We start from the raw sequence: 16818 nt of genomic DNA on the forward strand, positions 1-16818 counted from the left end.
AATTCGACACGAATCTAGCCCGTGTGTTTCTTCCGAGGGACAAATTTGCGACCCTTTTGCAAGGGAATCCGAACCCTAAAACGGCCAACGCCCTTTCCCCTTCGAACCTGCATGAAGGTTCTGGGGAAGATGGTAGCTTCCATGGAAGCAGTGCCCTTTGCACAATTTCACCTCCGCCCCCTCCAGCTGTCCCTTCTCTCAGCCTGGGACAAAACCACGTTGTCTCTGGACCGTCCCATTCTCCTCCTTCTGAGTGAGGCAATCCCTGACTTGGTGGGCAATGCCAGCGTCAGTTGTACAAGGGAGGTCCTTTCTTCCGCTTCGGTGGCAAGTCATCACCACCGATGCCAGCCTTCTAGGATGGGGAGCGGTTTTCCATCAGAGAACGGCCCAAGGACGCTGGAATTCCCAGGAAGCTCTCCTCCCCATCAATCTCCTGGAGATCAGAGCAATCTTTCTTGCCCTTCTCCGCTGGCAGCCTCTCCTCGTAGGCAAGCCAGTCCGCATTCAATCAGACAACGCCACGGCTGTGGCGTACATAAACCACCAGGGCGGCACGCGCAGCAGGCAAGTAATGTCAGAAGTGGCATAGATATTGCGTTGGACAGAACGTTACCTTCCGGCGATCTCCGCCGTTCACTTTCCATGGGTGGAAAATTGGGCAGCCAACTTCCTGAGTCGTCAGGGCCTAGCATCAGGCGAATGGGCTCTTCATCCCACAGTCTTCAATCAGATATGCCAGCGCTGGGGCTCACTGGATGTCGATCTCATGGCATCTCGGATGAACCACAAAGTTCCGCGCTTCGTAGCCAGGTCCAGGGACCCTCTAGCCGTCGCTTGCGACGCCCTAGTAATTTCGTGGTCCCAGTTCCAACTTTCTTATCTGTTTCCGCCTCTTGCCTTGATCCCAAGAGTGGTCAAGAAGATAAAATCGGAAGGCATCCCAGTGATTCTGGTGGCTCCAGACTGGCCAAGACGGCCTTGGTACGCAGAACTAGTGAACATGCTCGCGGACGTCCCCTGGAGGCTTCCAGACCGTCCAGATCTTCTCTCGCAAGGCCCCCTTTACCACGAGAATTCTCGGTCTATGAGTTTAATGGCATGGCCATTGAGGCCGCGATCCTGAGAGAATCAGGTTTGTCCAATCAGGTCATTCAGACTATGATCAGAGCCAGAAAACCAGCCTCTTCCCGCATTTACCATAGGTACTGGAAGGCTTTTCCGTTGGTGCGATCAAAAACAGGTTTTTGCAATGTCATTTTCCATTCCATCAATACTTGGTTTTCTCCAGTCCGGCTTAGATGCGGGTCTGTCCTTCAGTACCCTCAAGGGCCAGATCTCGGCTCTGTCTATTCTTTTCCAAAGAGAGCTCGCTTCTTTACCGCAAGTTTAAGACCTTCCTCCAAGGTGTCGCCCATGTGGCTCCTCCTCATCATTCGCCGATAGACCCGTGGGACCTCAATCTAGTCCTTAGCACTCTCCAAAAGGCGCCGTTCGAACCTATTCAAGACATTTCTCTTTCCCTCCTCTCATGGAGGGTAACCTTTTAGATCGCCATTACATCCATCAGGAGAGTTTCTGAGCTGGTGGCTTTATCATGTCATTCCCCTTACCTGATCCTCCATCAGGATAAGGTCGTTCTCGGGCCCATTCCTTCCTTTCTTCCAAAAGTGGTATCCTCTTTCCACATTAATGAAGATATTGTTCTTCCCTCTTTTTGTCCTGCTCATTCTCACCCTCTGGAGAAATCTCTTCACAACCTGGATGTAATTAGAGCCTTGCGGGTCTATCTCGCCAAGACCGCTTCGCTTCATCAATCCGATTCCTTGCTGGTCATCTCTGAAGGTCGCCGGAAAAGGCTTCCGGCATCCATGTCCACAATTGCTCGCTGGATTCGTTCTACCATTCTGGAAGCGTACCGACTTCAGGACAAACGGCCACCTCCGGGAGTGAGAGCCCACTCCACCCGGGCTGTAGGAGCTTCGTGGGCCGATCGACACCAGGCTTCGGCTTTACAGATTTGCAGGGCCGCTACCTGGTCGTCTTTGCACACGTTTGCGAGGTTCTACAGGGTTCATACCCAGGCCTCGTCTGATGCATTTGTTGGTAGGAAGGTTCTGCAGACGGCGGTGGCGCACCGGCCGACCCAAGCCCTTCCTGTTCTTTCATTTCTTTTTTGCTGTTCCCACCCTTGGGACTTCTTTAGAACGTCCCATGGTAATCTGTGTCCCCCCAATGAAGCAATAAAGAAAAATGGATTTTTGGTTCTTACCGTAAAATCTCTTTCTTGGAGCCTTCATTGGGGGACACAGCACCCTCCCTGTTGAAGTTGTACCGTGTTGGGTCTTTGAGTCCCTTGTTGGGTTGGTACATATGTTCAGAGTTTTTCGTTGCCTTTCCTACTGCTTTCTCACCAACTGAGGTTCTTGGTGCCTGTCGGTGGGTGTATACTGCCGAGGAGGAGCCAATTTTCTTGTATTTGAATTGTCAGCCTCCTAGCAGCAGCAGCATACACCCATGGTAATCTGTGTCCCCCAATGAAGGCTCCAAGAAAGAGATTTTACGGTAAGAACCAAAAATCCATCTTTTCTACATCATGTCAATGTAGGTAATGAACCAGGACTAGCCCAGAGAGTCATTGACTTGCTGACACTAGTCCAGGTTCAGTAGCTACAGTCGTGGCCCCTGGACTTCATTGACGGTCCCTGTACTGTTGGACCCTTCACAGTTTGAGCCCCTCTTGGATTTTCCATTTCTCGGTCACAGCTCTGCTTTGCATTGGGCTGTCAGTGAGGTGTCTGAAGAAGCTCAGATTGTGAAGACATGGTTCATTAGCGTACAGCGAGCTGATGTGTCTCAGTTGGTTTTACCCAAATATATGCAGCTTTATAAAACACGAATCATTACTGAAATTTCTGAAGAAAGGTCTAAAAAGCCATGGGCACAGTTAGTGTTTCAGCTGTGACAAAATCCCTTTAAATCTATTTTGGAAGTTAATAAAACTTTAGCTTTCAGTCCCTGTATCTAAGGCTGTGTGCATACCACTATTCATTGCAAACATGCCTAAATTCCTTGCTATAATTCACCATCTCTCCCTTTAGTTTCTGAGGATGCCAGATTGCTCAGTCTATTCAGAAGCGTGCCAGTATCCAGAAACTGTCATCAATATTTCTGACCAGAAGTACTACATCAGAGCAGTCATCACCAAGGAGGCTCAAGAGAAACTAGAAAGGTCTGGAGACTCCTACTATTGTTTTTTTTTCCCCTTTTTGAAGGGTTCCTTATGAAGACGGCCTCTTTGTGAGTGGGAGCTGCTGCAGCAACCTGCTGTAGTTTTGACTTCCCTAATCATGGGTGAATGGCTCTTATCATTGCAGGAGTTCCTTCTGGACAGATTTCATAGCTCTGTTTTAATTTATGGGGGGGAGGGAGGTCTGAGTCAGAGACTTCTTATGACATCTGTTTTTTTTCTAGTTTTATGCAAATAGAGCATAATCCTTGTGTAATGAATAGCTTTGTAGCTGTCAAATATGCCTTCATTTGCAAGATCTCTTTGCTGTCACTGAAAACTAACCATGTCTCCAAGTGAGACGGTAAAGACTTGTTAGTGTTTCTCCATTCCCCCCATATTAAAGGGAATCTGTCACCCCATTTTTGGACTATCAGCTGCCGGCACCGCCATCAGGGGCTTATCTACAGCATTCTGTAATGCTGTAGATAAGCCCCCGATGTAACCTGAAAGATAAGAGAAACAAGTTAGATTATACTCACCCAGGGGCGGGCCGGGTCCAGTTTTGGTCCGATGGGTGTCGCGGTCTGGCGCCTCCCATCTTCTAACGGTGACGTCCTCTTTGCTGACTGTCTTGGCTCCTGCGCAGGCGCACTGCTCTGCCCTGTTTAGGGTAGAGCAGAGTCCTGCAGTGCGCAGGCGCCGGGAGAGGTCCGGCGCGATTTTGCTCTGCCCTCAACAGGGCAGAGCAGTGCGCCTGCGCAGGAGCCACGACAGGCAGCAAAGAAGAGGACGTCATCGTTAAAAGATGAGAGGCGCTGGACCGCAACACCCATCGGACCAAGACCGGGCCCCCCCCCCCCCCCCCCGGTGAGTATACTGTAACTCATTTTTCTTAGCTTTCAGGTTACATTGGGGGCTTATCTACAGCATTACTGAATGCTGTAGATAAGCCCCTGATGGCGGTGCCAGCAGCTGATGCTCAAAAAATGGGGTGACAGATTCCCTTTAAAAATGGCGGCACATTTCTGTTGTGTAGTTACTGTACCTAATGGCCCCCGTTCTGCGTGCACTGTTTCTGTCCCTGAGCTCAGTGTCTTTTCTTCGCTTCCAAACTTGTCACTGCAGAGGTATGGGGTTCTCTGTGATAAGGCTAAACCTCGCACCAGCTGTGATGATGGTAAGGTGTCCAATCGTCTGCAGGACACAGGCAGGGAAGATGTGGTTCAGACTACCCACATACTCCTCATACCTCTGCAGTAGCCATTAGCCTTTTGTAGATGAAGCTTGGGCACCAATATTTGTCCGGTTGTGCTGCCACTGCCTCAGCTCCATTTTAGGTATAGTGATTTCACGCCACTCATATCCGCACCGTGAGCATTTACAATTCTCATACAAGACAATTAATAAGCTATACATCGGATTGATTAAGGCATGGGTTTCATCGTTCTAAATTAACCGGCTCATCCCATTAGTTCCATGCTGATGTACATTGTGCCTGGGTAAACAATGAAGAGGACAATTCTTGAAAGAGCGTTGATCGGCTTTCCACCAAACGTTACATTGTTATTGTCAAAAGTTAAAATTATCCCCAATCCATCCCAGCAGTTAGACCCCAGCAATCCATAGATTGCAGCACTGCAGGCCGATCTTGAATGTAGTGGATCATCACATACTTGAACTCCACTCTGCTTAAAATGGAACTACCAGAAAGAGGCGAGTACAACGCTTGATTTTGTCCAGCAGTACCTCAGACATTGAATGGAGCAGAGGTCGAACACCTCTGCTTCATTCAAAATGAGAATGTAGAGGCGCAATCTCGGGATCACTGAGGGTCTAACTGCTGGGACAGATAGGGGATAACTTTATCAGGTACTAATCAGATCCTACCTATAATACAGTGTGATTTGGTATATTTAGAACAGGGCAGGAACATTCTTCGGCAATATTGCGGCCACACTGGTGTTTGCACAAGGGTGACGTTACTTGTTTCTAATAATGTGAACATAAATATTAACTACTGATTAAAACTAGGGTTCATTTTATTCTTAATTCTTGACTGTCCATATACTATAAACGATCTATGCGCTCTTTAACAAGCGCTGTTAATACAGTAATAGGAAGCGCAGACTGCGCTTGCTCCTCTGGACCCACTGAATGTAGAGAGGGAGCAGCAACTGCTGTCATTGGAGACTTCATTAGTTCTGCTATATAGCTAGGAGGCTGAATATGCCCTGTTACTGGTGCTAAATTTACTAGCCCCAGTGAAAGGGGAAATTGGGTGAAATAAATGATAAAGAAGAAAAAAAAAATAATAGTACAAAAAAAGCCACTGGCAATCCATACAATCTATATCTTGTTACTTGCTAAAAAAAAATAAAAAAGGTGTCTGATATATAAAAATAATTGTTGCCATTTGCCAGAAAATGGTAGAAAATGTTTCTTTGTGGTCATAAAAAATGTGAAAAAACAAACATGCATTTCCTTCATTTTCCCACTGCAAATAGAGTGTATGAAAAAGAGAACATGAAATGAACGTAAAAATGATTCTCCACATATTATGAAAAGTTAAATATAAATGACCTGGCCTTGAACTTGTTAAAGACTCTGTTCTCCTTTTCAGTACTCCTATGTGTAACTATGTACTTATTTTTACTAAACTGGTGATTTTGTTTGTTAAATGCCTGACAACTATTTTCCATTGTTAGTGAAGATGAACACTTTTCATTAGCGACTATCAAGAACAAGATCATCATTTTGAAAAAATTCTGTATGTGTTTCACCGCAGTGGAAGATCTGGTAAGTGCGTAGCTTAGATTTATATCACCCCATCATCACAATATCATGTTTGCAAAAGATGCGTTATCTTTTATACAAGGGTTTCATCACTTCTTATTCTATGAATGCTATTTTTATTAAAAAAAGTTATTCCTCATTTATGGGTCTGTTTTCTTTACAGTATTGTTAAACTTTGTTTTGTATCACTTGGGGACTGTCATCCATGATTTCTGCTCTTATAAAATAATACATGCAGCTGTATGCACTGATGTCCTATTTCACATTGTATAATCTTATATTATTATGATGATCAGTGCCCGGTCAGAAGTAGGATGTCACATTGTGAAAGCTATACCCCAATTAAGGAGCCATAAAGTGAGGCTTTGGATTATAGGGAAAGTACAATTTATTATAGTCTGGCCATGTACTCCTAAAACCAGGACTGTGTTGTCGGTAAGCCAAACCTCCGAATCTTCAATCTCCCGACTCCACAGCACTTCCTCACTACTGAGTATGTACACTGTTCAAAAAAATAAAGGGAACACTTAAACAACAGAATATAACTCCAAGTAAATCAAACTTCTATGAAGTTAAACTGTCCACTTAGGAAGCAACACTGATTGACAATCAATTTCACATGCTGTTGTGCAAATGGAATAGAAAACAGATGGAAATTATTGGGAATTATCAAGACACCATCAATAAAGGAGTGGTTCCGCAGGTGGGGACCACAGACCACATCTCAGTACCAATGCTTTCTGGCTGATGTTTTGGTCACTTTTGAATGTTGGTTGTGCTTTCACACTCACGGTAGCATGAGACGGACTCTACAACAAACACAAGTGGCTCAGGTAGTGCAGCTCATCCAGGATGGCACATCAATGCTAGCTGTGTCAAGAAAGTTTGCTGTGTCTGTCAGCGTAGTGTCCAGAGGCTGGAGGATGCTATCAGGAGACGTAGAGGGGGCCATAGGAGGGCAACAACCCAGCAGCAGGACCGCTACCTCCACCTTTGTGCAGGGAGGAACAGGAGGCGCACTGCAAAATGACCTCCAGCAGGCCACAAATGTACATGTGTCTGCACAAACTGTTAGAAACCAACTCCATGAGGATGGTCTGAGGGCCCGACATCCACAGATGGGGGTTGTGCTCACAGCTCAACACCGTGCAGGATGCTTGGCAATTGCCACAGAACACCAGACTTGGCAAATTCGCCACTGGTGCCCTGTGCTCTTCACAAATGAAAGCAGGTGCACACTGAGCAAATGTGATGGAGTCTGGAGACGCCATGGAGAGCGATCTGATGCCTGCAACATCCTTCAGCATGACCGATTTGGCAGTGGGTCATTAATGGTGTGGGGTGGCATTTCTTTGGAGGGCCGCACAGCCCTCCATGTGCTCGCCAGAGGTAGCCTGACTGCCATTAGGTACCGAGATGAGATCCTCAGACCCCTTGTGAGATCATATGCTGGTGCGGTTGGCCCTGGGTTCCTCCTAATGCAGGACAATGCCAGACCTCATGTGGCTGGAGTGTGTCAGCAGTTCCTGCAAGATGAAGGCATTGAAGCTAAGGACTGGCCCGCCCGTTCCTCAGACCTGAATCCGATTGAACACATCTGGGACATTATGTCTCGCACCAACGGCACATTGCACCACAGACTATCCAGGAGTTGGCGAATGCTTTAGTCCAGGTCTGGGAGGAGGTCCCTCAGGAGACCAACCGCCGCCTCATCAGGAGCATGCCCAGGCGTTGTAGGGAGGTCATACAGGCATGTGGAGGCCACATACAATACTGAGCATCATCTTGACTTGTTTTAAAGACATTACATTCCACTTTAACTTTGTGTGTGACTCCAAATCCAGGCCTCCATTGGTTAATAAATTTGATTTCCATTGATGATTATTGTGTCATTTTGTTGTCAGAACATTCAACTTTGTACAGAACAAATTATTCAATGAAAATATTTCATTCATTCAGATCTAGGATGTGTTATTTGATTGTTCCCTTTATTTTTTTGAGCAGTGTACATAAAGTGCAGCACAGATTCATCTAAACTAAAGCCGAGCCGAGACAGAGCAGACATTTATAGGACATTTCATAACTTTCCTAAATTCTTATGAAAACATTTGCAGTATATACTGCATTTTACTACTGTACCCAATTTATTATATATTTTAGGAGTTGAAGTCAGTAGATTTTATTCCGACTCCACAGTCCTGCATAAAATACGTCATGGATAGGGAAGAGAAGCACTGTCCTTGCCCTTTTGTTATCTTCCTGAAGCTAAGAGTCATGTATATTTATCTGCCATGGCTATTATTCGTTTTTGTTTTTTCCTCTCCTTTCCAGAGTCTTAACTTTTTTATAACTTCGTCAATATAAACATTTGAGGGCTTGTTTTTTTGCAGGTCGAGTTGTACTTTTGAATGGTACCATTGATTTTACCATATAGTGTACTGGAAAACGAGGATAAAAATTCCAAGTGTAGTGAAATTGCAAAACAAAAAGATGCAATTCTACAATTGTTTTTTTTGGGGGGGTTATTTACCCTGATCACCGTACAGTAAAACTGACCTGGCAATCTGATTCCCCAGGACAGTATGAGTACACAAATGACAAACATGTATGGTGGGTTTTTTTGTTTATTTTTTAATTTAAAGTGAACCTGTCATTAGGAATTTGCTAAACAAACTACAGTGTCAGGTTGGCGCTGTTAAGGGCCCTTTACACATAGCGATATCGCTAGCAATATCGCTAAAGCGTCACCGATTTTGTGACGCAGCACTGATATCACTAGCGATATCGCTACATGTGATACTCTCCTCTGACCAGCTCCCCCGCTGGTTATCGCTGATCGCGCGAGATCGGCCTGGTCCTTTTCTCATCGTCGGCTTCCTGCTGGCGCCAACGAGCGACCCATGGACGCGGGCGGAAGAAGACGTCATCGCTGCATCTGATGGTAAGTATCGACCGCCGACCACTGCTGCATCGCTAGTGAGATCTGCCTGCTTGGCAGCTCACTTGCGACCATTTAGCGATGCACCAGCGATCCTGAGTCATATCGTGGTCGGGATCGCTGGTGCATCGCTAAATGTAACGGGGCCTTTACACTGATTAAAATGATACCTTGATTGATGAAATCAGTCTTGTGGTTGTTTAATCTTCATTTTTAGTTTTCAGTTAATGAGATTCTTGTGCTTCAGGGAGGCCTGAGGGGGGGTCTTTATGTGGTGCTCTACTTACATATGCATCTGTATGGGCTTATGACAGGTCACTGATCCCTCAGTGACCTGCCTCCTATTTAACATATTGCATATAATAGTGTTGGCTTAAAAAGAAAAATTTATATCCAGCGAAATGGCGGCAGCGCCTGCGCAGCAGTATCTATCTCTTGTCAATAGATGCTGCTGCTCAAGCTCCACCGCTGGCACCATTTTGCTGCAGCCAATTGTTTTTTTCTCTAGCAAAACGGTGGTGCATGCGTTGTAGCTTTACGATAGATGTTACTGCAGCGCCGCTGCCATTTACTGCAGCCACATTTCATTTTCCTCCATAAAAATGGTGGCAGCGCTAGATGCTACTGTGCATGCGCTGCTGCCAGTTCCATTTTTCAGGAGGAAAAAAAAAATTATGCTACAGCAAAATGGTGTCTGTGGTGGCACTTGCGCATTAGCATCTATCGGTAAGAGATTCTATTGCACAGCCGCCAGCATAATCTTGCTGGAAGTAAAGTTTTTTCTCCATCGCTTCATTGGGGGACACAGGAACCATGGGTGTATGCTGCTGCCACTAGGAGGCTGACACTATGCACATAAGAAAATTAGCTCCTCCTCCGCAGTATACACCTCACCGACTGGCGTTCAATTAGTCAGTTTAGCTAAGTGGTGTCAGTAGGTGGTGGACACGGGTCTTTCATTAGACCCCTATCTACCTCAGTGTGCGTTGTTCCCTTACAGGTTCCCGGAGGGATACAGAGTGAGCAGTCACATCTGTACTCCCACAAAGAGACCATGAGTACGGCGTGTACTGCCACCCCGTATACTCATAGGTCTAGCCGCAGGATCAAGAGCCTCTGACGCTGAGACAAGTACAGGCCACAGATCCTAGCCTCTGCCTCCTACCCACTCGCCCACCAGAGCCTGTCGGGAGATGGAGGCACGGACGTCCGCTAAGGGGTACGGACGTTTGATTCCTGCTGCATCCAAGGTACCTTTCCTCCACAGCGCTCCAGAATAAAGTCCTGCCTGGGGTCCTAGGTCAGCAAGCGCGGGCTTAGGCGTCGGTCATCACTGCGGCGCCAGCGGTGCTCATGACGCGGCGACAGTGTGGCCTGCGGGATACCACTGCGCCCCTTCGGCGGCCGCCGCTTCTAATTTAGGCCCCTGCTTTATTCAGGCCTTGTGCTGGGCGAGGTCACGCCTCTTCCTTCGGGCGGGCTTTCTCCCGCCCGTCTTTGCCCGTCCACCGCCACACTAAGGCGAATAGAGGCGGCGAATAGTCCCGCCCACTCCCCCAAGCCGTCCTATGGGCTTCGAGCGGGCTGTTCCCAGCTTCCAAGCCGCAGTTGCCCACCTTTTCCGGCCACCTGTACCGCCCTCTACTTCAGCAGAGCGTGGTTTTTTCCTCCCAGGCAGCCGCCATTTTCTACAACCTAAGAGCCGGTCGCCTTTCCTTGTCTAAATCCACCAGGCGCTTCCAGGAGCCATCCCCAAGCAGCCGAACACATAGCTGGAAGTCGCTCCGGTGCCGTGAGTAGCTCTGCACTGCAGACTGACACCCTCCTTCAGCTCTCTGTCCCCTAACCGTCTGGCACTACTTAGTGGGTTAGTTCACCCTGTGTAATTCTAAGCCACTTCGCTCTCGCCCCCCAACTTCCTCTTCTTCCTCAGCTGTGGTCAGTCACTTTGCATGTTCTGTTTGCAAGCGCAAATTTCCATCGGGTCAGTCCTCTCCTCTCTGTCAGGACTGCAGCAACCCCATTGATCCCACCCTTCAGGAGCTCAGCTGTCCCTAGTGAGAGTGAGACCCCTATTCCAGAGTGGGCTTCCTCTCTCAATCTGTGGCAGATCTCACCAAGGTGTGTCAGACCCTGGTTTCTGTACTTGATAAGTTACCCCTGCAGACTTCCGCAGGGCCCAGCAAGCCGCAGGAAGTTCCGGCGGAGCCTACCAACACGGGCCGCAAAAGATCCAGACAGGGACACCGCTCCTAGTCGTCGTCTCGCCCCATAGCCCGTTACAGCGGCCCGGGTCTGCCAGATGCTCTTCTCCTGAACCAGGTGAAACTTTCTCGGATGCGCCCTCCGAGGATGTTTTGGAACTGGACTAGGACAAAATCGTGGACATGAGAGATATGGTCCAGAGCCTAATTGGTGCGAACAACCAAACCTTCAAGATCAAGGACTCGCCCGCGGAACCCACAGATCAGGGTGTTTCGTTTAGGCGGTCTAAACCACCTACCAAGGTCTTCGCTCCTCATTCTGAGTTTCAGAAAATTCTGACTAGGGAAAGAGAGAATCCGACCAGGTGCTTTCAAAGAGGAAAACACCTTGGCGTCTTATACCCTTTCTCGCCGGAGCTCACCGCGGAATGGTCAACTTCTCCTGTCGTAGACCCGCTGGTTTCCAGACTATCTAAAAACACTGTCCTTCCGATCTCTGAGGGAGCATCGCTAGGAGATCGTAACAACAGAATCATAGAATTCTTTGCAAAATCAGCCTTCGAAGCGGCAGCATCTGCCCTAAGTCCGGCCTTCGCTTCTACCTGGGTTTCGAAGGCCATAACCAATTGGGCTAAGGATCTCCAACAAGGCATTCTGGCCGGAGCCCGCCCAGAGCAACTGGCGGACCTCGCAGATCAGATTTCTCATGTGGGCAAATATTTGGTATCTGCCTCCCTAGATGCTGCGTCTTGCGCAGCCCAGGCATCTAGCAACGTAGTGGTGATTCGGCACACGGTTTGGCTTAAGGCCTGGCAAGGAGACTTATCGTCAAAAAAGTCCCTCACCAGCCTACCTTTTCAGGGTTTGTGCTTCTTCGGCGACAAGCTAGACCAAATCATTAAGGACGCCACTGGGGGCACAAGCTCCCTTCTGCCCCAGTCCAAGCCTCGTCGGCCTCCTCCGAAACGTCAGTTTCGGCCCTTTCGACCTTTTCGTCGTTTCACGACTGCAGAGATGCCTTCTCACCAGCAGAGGACACAAGCGCGCCAAGATTGGAAAAGAGTTTCCTTTCAGCCCACTCCTTCCTGGCGCTCCCATTCCTCCCAAGGTAGATCCACCAGGTCTAGACCTGGAAGGTCTTCTTCAGCATGACTGGCGTCAAAACCCCGGCACATCCCACCGCTTGGGCGGCCGACTTCTTGCTTACATGGACGTCTGGCTCGCCTCGGTGGAAGACGCTTGGGTCAGGGAAATTGTATCCTCAGGATATAAAATAGAATTTGTTTCTCGTCCTCGGGATCGATTCTTCGAATCCCGACCCCCGAAAGATCTTTCCTTGGTCCCGGGCTTCCATACTTCAATCGCCTCGCTCCTCGATTCAGGGGTAATTGTTCCCGTTCCAGAAGCAGAGCGCTTCACAGGTTTATACTCGAACCTGTTTGTGGTGCCAAAGAAAGGCGGTACTGTTCGGCCCATTCTGGATCTAAAGTTGCTAAACAAAAGGGTCCGTCTGCGACACTTCAGAATGGAGTCCCTTCGTTCAGTAATCGCTTCCATGGAGGCACAGGAGTTTTTGTGCTCCATAGACATTCAGGATGCTTATCTACATGTTCCCATCTTCCAAGGTACATCAGCAGCATTTCCAATTTGTCGCTCTACCTTTCGGTCTCGCCACCGCTCCCAGGGTTTTTACGAAAATCATGGCCATCAGCGCTGATGGCCATCTTAAGGATCAGAGGTCTCGTACTCTTTTTTTTCCCATACCTCGACGACATCCTCATCAAAGCTCCGTCCTTGCCTCAGGCTCACGAAAGTCTCTCCATCGTTTGCGACACTCTTTCCCGATTCGGGTGGATTATCAACAGAAAAAAGTCCTGCCTGGTCCCAGCGCAACGTCTTGTGTTCCTGGGCTTACTCTCTTTTCTTTGCCTGACGAGTGTCGAAAAGTAACTCTCCGGCGGGATGTTCGCTTGCTTCAGAGTCCCAGGCCCACGTCTCTCCGTTCAGCCATAAGAGTCTTGGGGAGGATGGTGGCAATGGCGGAAGCAATTCCCTTCGCCCAATTCCACTCGAGACCACTTCAGCAGGCCATTCTGGCGCAGTGGAACAGGTCGGTCTCCTCCCTGGATCGTCCTATTCGACTCTCGTTTCGAGTCAGACTGTCCCTCAACTGGTGGCTAACATCACCTCTCCTCTCCCAGGACCGGTCCTTTCTTCTGGTACATTGGCAAGTGGTGACGACGGACGCCAGCCTTATCGGCTGGGGTGCGGTGTTTCGCCATCAGACTGTCCAGGGGCATTGGTTGTCGCAGGAGACAGCTCTTCCGATCAACGTCCTGGAGATACGGGCAATTCTTCTGGCCCTTCTTCATTGGCACAGGCAACTCAGAGGTCTGCCAATTCGGATCCAGACGGACAGTGCCACGGCGGTGGCATACGTCAACCACCACCAGTAAGGCACTCGGAGTGCCTTGGCATTGGGCAGAGGCCTCAGTCCCAGCAATATCCGCAATACACATCCCCGGCGTGGAAAACGAGGCCGCCGTCTTTCTCAGCCGCAAGGGCCTCGTGGCAGGGGAATGGTCCCTACATCAGGAGGTCTTTCATCAGATTTGTCTGCAATGGGGAAGCCCGGACGTGGACCTTACGGCAGCCTGTCTGAACTGGAAGGTCCCACGGTTCGTCTCCAGAACACGCGATCCTCTCGCGGTAGGGGTCGATGCTCTGTCCATTCCTTGGTCACAGTTCGCGCTCCCCTATCTGTCCCCTCCCCTTCCTCTTCTCCCCAAATTGTTGAAGAAGATCAAGGCAGAAGGGGTGCCAGTCATCCTCATCGCGCCAGATTGGCCCAGATGGGCTTAGTTCGCGGACATCGTCAACCTTCTCGCGGATGCGCCTTGGAGGCTTCCAAACAGACCGGATCTGCTGTCTCGGGGTCCGATCTGCCACCCCAATTCTCAGTCTCTCAATTTAACGGCGTGGCCGTTGAGACCCTGGTTCAGAAAAAATCAGGCTTGTCAGACCAAGTAATTCACACCATGATCTGTGCCAGGAAACCGTCATCTTCCAGAGTATACTTTAGAACGTGGAAGGCATATTTTAGTTGGTGCGAATCCAATCGCATCCTGCCTATGGCCTTTTCGCTCCCTTCTATTTTGGCTTTCCTCCAGGTGGGACTGGACGCTGGCCTTGCCCTTAGTTCCCTAAAGGGCCAAGTATCGGCACTTTCCGTTCTTTCCCAGAGGTCGTTATCTTCTCGTCAGCAGGTCAAGACCTTTCTGGAGGGGGCAGCTCACACAGCACTGCCGTATCGAGCGCCCGTAGATCCCTGGGATCTCACTCTAGTCCTAGAGGCCCTACAAGGTCCCCCCTTTGAACCTCTCAAGGAGGTCTCTCTATCCTTTCTTTCTTGGAAAGTGGCTTTTCTTGTGGCCATTACTTCCATCCGCCGTGTCTCAGAATTGGTGGCCCTTTCTTGTCGACCGTCTTTCTTGGTGATTCACCAGGATAAGGTGGTACTACGACCTCAGCCTTCCTTTCTTCCCAAGGTGGTTTCTGCCTTCCACCTGAATGAAGACCTTGTTCTACCTTCTTTCTGCCCGGCTCCATCTCATCCCCGGGAACGCTCCTTGAACAGACTGGACCTGGTCATGGCGATGAGGGTCTATTTGACTAAGACCGAGGCATTCTGGAAGACAGACTCCCTTTTCGTCATACCGGATGGTGCACGAAAAGGCCTACCGGTCTCCAAGGCTACTATTGCTCGCTGTATTAGATCGGCTATCTTGGAGGCTTACCGGATCAAGAGCAGAGTGCTTCCGGAGGTTAGGGCTCACGCCACTCGGGCAGTGGGTGCCTCCTGGGCGGTGCACCACAGAGCTTCTGCGCTGCAGCTTTGCAAGGCTGCAACCTGGTCATCTGTTCACACGTTTGTGAAATTCTACAGGGTCCACACCTACGCTTCGGCGGATGCCAGCCTAGGAAGAAGGATCTTGCAGGCGGCGGTGGTGAGTCCGCTGACCTGATGGAAGTTTGCTTATCCCTCCCCAGGGACTGCTTTGGGACGTCCCATGGTTCCTGTGTCCCCCAATGAAGCGATGGAGAAAACAGGATTTTTGGTTGCTTACCGTAAAATCTGTTTCTCGGAACCTTCATTGGGGGACACAGCACCCTCCCATTTTCACAACTTCTGTTATTATTTTTGTGTATTATAGTTACAGTTGAGTTGTGTTTGTGCTCTACTCTATTCTTCTCCTACTGCTTTCTCACTAACTGACTAATTGAGCGCCAGTCGGTGGGGTGTATACTGCGGAGGAGGAGCTAATTTTCTTATGTGCATAGTGTCAGCCTCCTAGTGGCAGCAGCATACACCCATGGTTCCTGTGTCCCCCAATGAAGGCTCCGAGAAACAGATTTTACGGTAAGCAACCAAAAATCCTGTTTTTTCTCTAAGCTAACAATATTTAATGCACTATGTAAAATAAGAGGCAGGTCACTGAAGGATCAGTGACCTGTCAAAAACCCATTCAGATGCATATGCAAGCAGAGCACCACATAAAGACCCCCACAGGTCGTCGCAAAGCACGAGAATCTTATTAACTGAAAACTGCACATAAAGATTAAACAACCACAAAACGGATTTCATCAACCAAGGTATCTGTCAGGAACACCGCACTGCACTTGCTCACTGAGCAAGTGCACGTGTCCTGAGTAAGAGAAACTGTGCCCTAAGATACCTGTGGAGCAGGGCAGCAGCAGTGAAGATGTGTGCTAGACCAACAGGACCTGAAGCATGTGACTGCTGGGGGCATGGCCTAAACTCCAGAGACCTAGGAGCTGCAGGAAAACTCCTAGAAGGGTAACTACGGGACGAAGTTACCAAGGGGCATAGACAGAGAAGTAAACAGATCAGGCCGGGGTCAAAGCACGAGATAGCACGACAGTACCAAAGGATTAGACAGCACGGATAGTCAGGACGTATCAGCAGTCAGAAACCAGAGAAGCAGATACACAGTACAGATTCAAAAGACAAACTCACAACGGGACAGAACCGGTTTAGAACCTTATAAGCAAGCTAGAAGACAATCACAAGGCACAAGCACACAGGGGTCACCACACTCTGTCAAAGGCAAAAGTATAACTGAAGGGATTGGAGTTTACCAGGGCTATAAGAAGCTCTCCCCGAACTAAAGAGAGGCCACAATAATTAACCCCAGGCGTGCATGTCAAAGCCTTCTCTGGGCTCAAGACATTAACCACCGACTTGCAGGTCAAAACCTGCACTGGGATCATGACAGTATCATTTTAATCAGTATAACGGCGCCAACCTGACAATGTCTGTAGTTTACTTAAAGTGAACCTGTAAGCAGGATTTTGCTGAGTGGTGAAAAAAAATTCCGAAATTTGTATGATTAAAATATTTAGCGTTTGTCACCATTTTCTGAGACCCGTAGTGTTTCCATTTTTGTGAATCTGAGGCTGGGTGAGGGCTTTTGGGGTAGATACGATGTTTTGATTGCCTCTTATTACATTTTATTGCAATTTTACAGTAGTAAAAAAAAAAAAGCAATTCTGCCGTTTTGTTTTTTCTTGTGTTATGCCGATCAGATTAATTTCTTCAATATTTTGATTTACCTGCCATTTCGGAACGC

The 16818-nt window shown here is 48.6% G+C and overlaps 1 protein-coding gene across 3 annotated transcripts in view; it reads left to right on the plus strand.

Annotated features, from left to right (window-relative positions):
- The window catches only part of ACD (ACD shelterin complex subunit and telomerase recruitment factor), a 141986-nt gene that overhangs the window by 9871 nt on the left and 115297 nt on the right, over positions 1-16818 (plus strand). For all 3 annotated transcript variants that reach the window (XM_073550123.1, XM_073550121.1, XM_073550122.1), the window contains exons 3-4: positions 3102-3232; positions 5938-6028. In XM_073550123.1, the coding sequence (XP_073406224.1) occupies positions 3102-3232; positions 5938-6028 (222 nt within the window). The remainder of the gene's footprint in view (positions 1-3101; positions 3233-5937; positions 6029-16818) is intronic.

This window comes from Dendrobates tinctorius, unplaced genomic scaffold, assembly GCF_039654945.1.
Source record: "Dendrobates tinctorius isolate UK_male_01 unplaced genomic scaffold, ASM3965494v1 ptg000163l, whole genome shotgun sequence".
Lineage (NCBI taxonomy): Eukaryota > Metazoa > Chordata > Amphibia > Anura > Dendrobatidae > Dendrobates > Dendrobates tinctorius.